This window comes from Pinus tabuliformis, chromosome 4_1 (assembly GCF_031772625.1).
Source record: "Pinus tabuliformis cultivar Carrire ecotype Pingquan chromosome 4_1, CPIR1, whole genome shotgun sequence".
Taxonomy (NCBI): domain Eukaryota; kingdom Viridiplantae; phylum Streptophyta; class Pinopsida; order Pinales; family Pinaceae; genus Pinus; species Pinus tabuliformis.
The window spans coordinates 505,224,707-505,230,706 of record NC_142303.1 but is presented as its reverse complement, the minus strand read 5'-3'; the positions used below and the strand labels follow the sequence as shown (position 1 = coordinate 505,230,706).

General features: G+C 34.9%; 1 protein-coding gene across 3 annotated transcripts in view; it reads left to right on the top strand.

Moving 5' to 3' along the window:
• Positions 1–1,660: 1,660 nt before the first annotated feature.
• Positions 1,661–6,000, top strand: part of LOC149176757 (uncharacterized) — a 130,569-nt gene continuing 126,229 nt past the window's right edge. The window contains exons 1-2 of one of the 3 annotated variants that reach the window (XM_089423178.1): positions 1,663–1,816; positions 1,977–2,055. Coding sequence is in view for 1 of the 3 variants with exons in the window: in XM_089423176.1 (XP_089279302.1) it covers positions 1,885–1,927 (43 nt within the window). In the remaining 2 variants the exon portion in view is untranslated. Of the gene's footprint in view, positions 1,928–1,976; positions 2,056–6,000 lie in introns of all 3 variants that reach the window. The other 2 variants (XM_089423176.1, XM_089423177.1) reach the window with 2 other exon arrangements.

The following is a 6,000-nucleotide window of genomic DNA, read 5'->3' as shown; positions in this document are numbered from 1 at the left end:
GGAAATTGAATTATAGATTGCATTTGTTTTGTTCCTTCTTTAGATCACTACATGCAAGGTTGGATGATTATGGATCCTATATAAAACAACTTGATCCTTGACTACACCACCTATTACACATCCCCATAATAGAAACTTTGTCATATTTTAATCTTCCATGCATTAGCCATGAGGGCATAGTTGGTGCATTGTTTTAATAAGGGCCCGTAGAGGTAAAGAATGTTTGTCATCAACAATAGGGACCAAGGTGTCATTATTGAGCACAATGATAAGATCTACACTCGAAATCAAAATTCAAATCTATTATGTGGGGTTGAACTTGGGGCTTTATCAAAGTGCCTTGGAGGTTGTTTTAACCATGACAACATCGATGATAAATGGGGAACCAAAGCAACTTTTGATTGAGCAGTTGAATTTTGAATTTGGGCCTCTAACAATGGCAATCCTAAAGGGAGATGGCCCAAGGTTCAAGTCTCACTATGTGACATCCACAGGCTTCCTAAAGTTGTAGTCGAGATAAGGGTCACTATTGAGATTGAACTTCATTCATGGTTTAACATATATGATATATTTTTTGAAATATTGGATTGTTCTTTGAAGGCCCCAACACATTTTGCTTTATCAAATTTATGAATGAGTGGAATCCTACCCTATTAGAAGTTTGCAAAGATTTGTTTGTGTGAAATTCATGGATGAGTGAGATTGGCACCCTCTTTGAAATTCACATATCCATGTTTTCCTTAAAGTTCTTATGCATCTTTGACCTGTTAATTTTATGTCTCGTAGTTTGAAGTAAAGTTGTTTATTGTGAAGGGATTTTGAGTTAGTTTTGCCCCTTCATTCTTAGAGTTGGTTTTCCCTCTTTTTTTCTCTTGGTATATATATTTTCCATATCATTCATATACAATCATTTTTTTCCTTTTTGAGTAAAATTCCAACACAAAGTATTTGTGATTCCATAGCCTAATGGTTTTACACCTATTATATTTGTTTCCAAATTCAACGAATCATGCAAGTTAAAATATGAATATAATAAAGACATTGCTAAGATGATAACAAGGAGTTTCATTTAAAGTCAAATAAGGGTTAACCCCTTTGATCCAAGAACTAACTTGGAACCTAGAGTGTAGTCTCCATGACGTGGCAGTGTTTCCCAAAAAGAGACATCTCGCGGAATAATAATAATCTATAAATGTCCACTTACACCAATTTCACATGTTAAACATGTGTAAGTTTCTTTGATAACAAAGGCCAAAAATTAAGTAGAAAAAGTTAAGTACATTCCCACACACACAAGAAACTCTACACCCACCACATTTTAAACATAAACTATTTACAGAGTAACACTTCATCCTAATAAATCACACAACCTTACTCTATTAACTTATATATATTTGAAAAAAACACATAAAATAACCATATAAATAAAAAAACGTAACCAACCATAACCTCCCAAAAAAACCAAACAAACCATAATTTCAAATAATCTTCTTTCCCACTTTCTTATTATACCCAAATCTTCATTTTATCATAGTGTATGACCAAGCTACAAACAAAATATTTTAAATCCCCCCCATATTATTTATACTCCTATACTCCTAGTGAGATTGTAACAGAAACCTTTTTTTTTCAGAGGAAAAAAACTCTGATTTTATTATAAAACAGAACCCTCTATGTTATAATTCAACAATGTATAATATATCATATGAACCACGCACCGACTATATAATGCTGGCGCGGGAGATAGGTTTTTGAATATGTCGGCAACGGTATCCTCAGCAGTGCGTAAGATCTCCGGCGGCAGATCTCTTAACAGGTCAGTGAACTCCTTCCATGCTGCAGAGTCTCTTTTCTTGTTCCTGTTTGTAGAAATCGTCACAGGCTATGGATTATAATCATTCTTACACGCTCAGCTTGACGAAAGAAGGTACAGCTTAACTTCATTTATTTTGATTTGCCCCCTCGCATCGTTACAGATTCGCATTTCGAATCCTAATGCTTGGACGGTCCCATGTTATCACGAGCTAAATTTGGTCACTTCTGATTAAATTTCTGGTAATTTTTGCCTTTTGATTTTCACGCAATCTAAATGTGTGCGTTTGTTTTTTTAAATTTATACTCGGGATTAAACACCCAACAGGGGTTTGTCCCGAGTGTCCACATTGCAATGAGCTTGTACTCAGATTTCTTAGTTTAAACCCAGGCAGCATTACAATTGGCCTCAATCCACTGGGTATCACATGGGGTCCAATTTCAAGTGGAAAATCAATAATCACAGTCCTATTCCTTTCGTTAAACTGCCGTGATAGTGGGTGCTCTTTCTTTAAAATAATCTAAAACTTGTAACTGACCCTAATCACTTAATCTTGTTTTCAAAGAATCTGAAATTTAGTGGGTGGCCTGGCATGCCATATTGTTTATCTCTTAACTGCAATTGCCCTATTGGTATAAGCACTGTTTTACCTCTTAACTACAATTAGCCTTTTGGTGTAAGCAATGTTTTAAGGATCCGTCAGTCAAAATTTAAACTAGGCCTAACCGCTTAAGGCTTTCAACTGGCTGTAACTACTTATGCTTTAAAAGAAATTGAAATGTAATGGATGGTCTGAGATTCAATCCTGTTTACCGCTAAACTGCAACCCTAGGCAGTGTTTCAAAAATTCCTTCTTGATTTAGTTTTGTTTTTTTTCCCTTCAGGTTGTATGTTTGGGGAAAATTCCTGAGTATTGATCATTTAGAGGATGGTGTTCATAATAAACCTTAGATTCTTCGGGATATATGGTCAGTCAACTCAAGGCTTGAAGTCATTACAAAATTATATTCATTATGAGCTTAACAAGTCACTTGTAGGAATTGAATTGAATATGGGTGAGAAATTGAGCGTGGGATATTCATTATGAGCTCAACAAGTTACTTGTGGGAATTGAATATGGGTGAGAAATTGAACATGGGTGGGAGGTTAATGATCATTCTTCCCAACCACCTAAGATAAACCCAATTGACTGACCAGCATCTAATTGTTGCATTGGTGGTCAACAAATAACATCATCCAGTTTTGATCCCCATACATCAATCTGTTTTAAGTTAAATTTAATCTTTCAACAAAAAAAGATTTTCGGAGAAACATGGATGTGAGTAACTCTAGATTCTTGAGGATATAAGGCTACTAAACAACCAGGCTTGAAGCCATTACAACAATATATTTATTATGATCTCAACAAATCACTTGTGAGAATTCAACATGAGCGGGAAGATAACCATCATTCCTCCTAACAACCTAAGATCAACCAATTAACATACCAACACCCAATTATTCAACAAATAACACCATCCACCTAAGATCAACCCAATTAACACAGACCAATACCCCATTGTTCAACAAATACCATCATCCAGTTTTGATCCCCATACAACCGTCTGTTTAAATTTATTTTTTCAACAATTTTGGAGAAAAGTGGAAATGAGTAGCAAAACCTCCTGAGGTTGAGACTCATCAAAGACTTCGAAGATCAGGGTTGACAACTTGACAATTCCAACATTGGCAACTTACACCCTTTTTACCGATTTCACATCTGGAAATACCACAAGCATCAACTTTATGCCACAACAGACCTGTTGCATATCCTGTTTATCACTAAAGAGCAATTATCCTACTGGTATAAGTAGTGTTTTAAAGATCCTTGGCCCAAGACCTGCAACTGACCCTAACTGCTTATTCTTGTCTGAAGGAATTGAAATTTAGTGATGTCCTGACACGCAATCCTGTTTACCACCGAACTGCAACCCTAGGCAATGTTTAAGGGATTCCTCGCTGTTTCATACCAGCATCCAATGGCTGCACTAATGATCATCCAGTTTCGATCCTCCCATAACCGTGCTTTTTCTAGTTAGATTTATTCTTTCAAGAAGAACAGAATGTCAGAGAAATATGGGCACGAGTTACAAAATCTCTTGGGGCACGACTCATCAAGGACTTCGAAGGCCAGGGCCTACAATATCAAAATTCACAACTTAGCACCCTTTAGTCGTTGCATATCCAGGGCTAACACAAGCATCGACCTACTGTTGTATATCCTGTTTACCGTTGAACTGCAATTACCCTATAGGTATAGGCAATGTTTCAAGGATCCCTTACCCAAGACTTGTATCTGGCCCTAACATTTTATTCCCGCTTAAAAATTGAAATTTAGTAAAGGGCCATGCAATCCTGTTGACCACTGAATTGCAACCCTAATGGTAACTGGCCCTAACCGCTTATTCCTGCCTCAAAGAGATTGAAATTCGTAGTTTTCTTGAGTGGTCTGACATTCAATCCTGTTCACAACTGAACTGTAACCCTGGGCAAGGTTTGAAGGATTCCTCGTTAATTTATATGGGCACCTAATGGCTGCATTAATGGTCCACGTATATGTTCCACATCACATGACATTAAAGTTAAATTTATTTTTTAAGAAAATAGTATTTTGGTAGAATCACATTTGAGAAATTTTTGCGAATGCGTTTCGAATCATCTAGTGTGATTTATCGTCAAGACAAGATGAACCACACTGGATGGTTTGAAACGCATCGACACAAATTTCTCAAATGTGATTTCTACCAAAATACTATTTTCTTAATTCATTATGGATCATAGAAGACTGAATTCAGAAATTAAATTTATTCTTTTAACAAGAACATAATTTTAGAGAAATATGGACATTGGTCACAAAACCCCCGGGGCTGGAATTCATCGATGAATTTGAAGCCCAGGGTTCACAATTCCATCGCAACTTAGCACCCTTTTACCCATAGCATATCCAGGGCTACCACAATCATTGACTTTATACCACGACAGGTTGGTCTTACATAAACAAAACAAACAAGACTATTCATTTACAACTTGAGTGAGGGCCTAATGGTCAAGAGCATGTGTTTCTTCCTAAGAGGTCATAAGTTCAAAACCAGAGGGGGATAGAGTATGTATGCCTTCGTAGACTTAGTAGTCAAATCAAATCGTTACCTGGAAGTGGGTCCCTTATCCCACAAAAAAGACTCTCATACACCAATTTGTGACTAGACCATGAAAATTAGATAATAATAATAATTTAAAGAAAAAAAAAGATCTTCATTTTACGAGCCCTCATGACCTTAAAATTAGATAATAATAATAATTAAAAAAAAAACCTTCATTTTACAATCCGTCCAAAAAGGTCAAAAAAAAAAACTATTCATTTGTTTCAGGCCCGAGGTAGACCAAGGGTCAAGGAGACTATTCATTTGTTTCAAGCCCGGGGTAGACCACTCCATTCCGCCCCTAGATTCGAACTTTAGCGCTGCCCACAATGCAATATTTTCAGCAGTAATGAGATTGCTGCGTCCTGGCTCTTCCAACGCATAGATTCCTCTTATGCAACAGCCATTCTATTGCTCCGATTGAACATTTGCTTAACTTTCACCTCTTCCTACAATATTCTTAGTCTTCACGTTTAATGATTTTTCAAAAAGTTATTGAACTTCGTGATATCTTAAACATTGGCCAAGCAAATGGAGAATTAACTAGGGATTTCTTTTAATAAAGGTAAAAAATTTTACTGAGAGGTTTTTCTAAGTAAACTTAAAGACATGTCAATCGCTGCAGCGATTTTATCCTTTTTATTGAGATTAATGAATTTTTTATTTTTATTTTTAAATTTAGTTTAAATACAAACCTAAGTTAGGTGATTTACGGTTTACCAATTATGTTTTGAAATTTGAAATTGAAATATATTAATGTATACATTTTTTAAATATTTAGAGATTTCTATTTTACTATTTATTTTTACGAAATATATATTTTAATTTTTTTTAAGATATTTTTCTTTTATTTCTATTTATGATAAATTTCATTTTGAGAATAGTATCTATGCTAAAATGATTTATTTTTTATTTATTTATTTATTATTATTATTTAATTTAAGGTTGATACAATAATATACTTTGTTTTTATGGTAGTATTTGTAATAAATTGATTTTTTAAAGTTG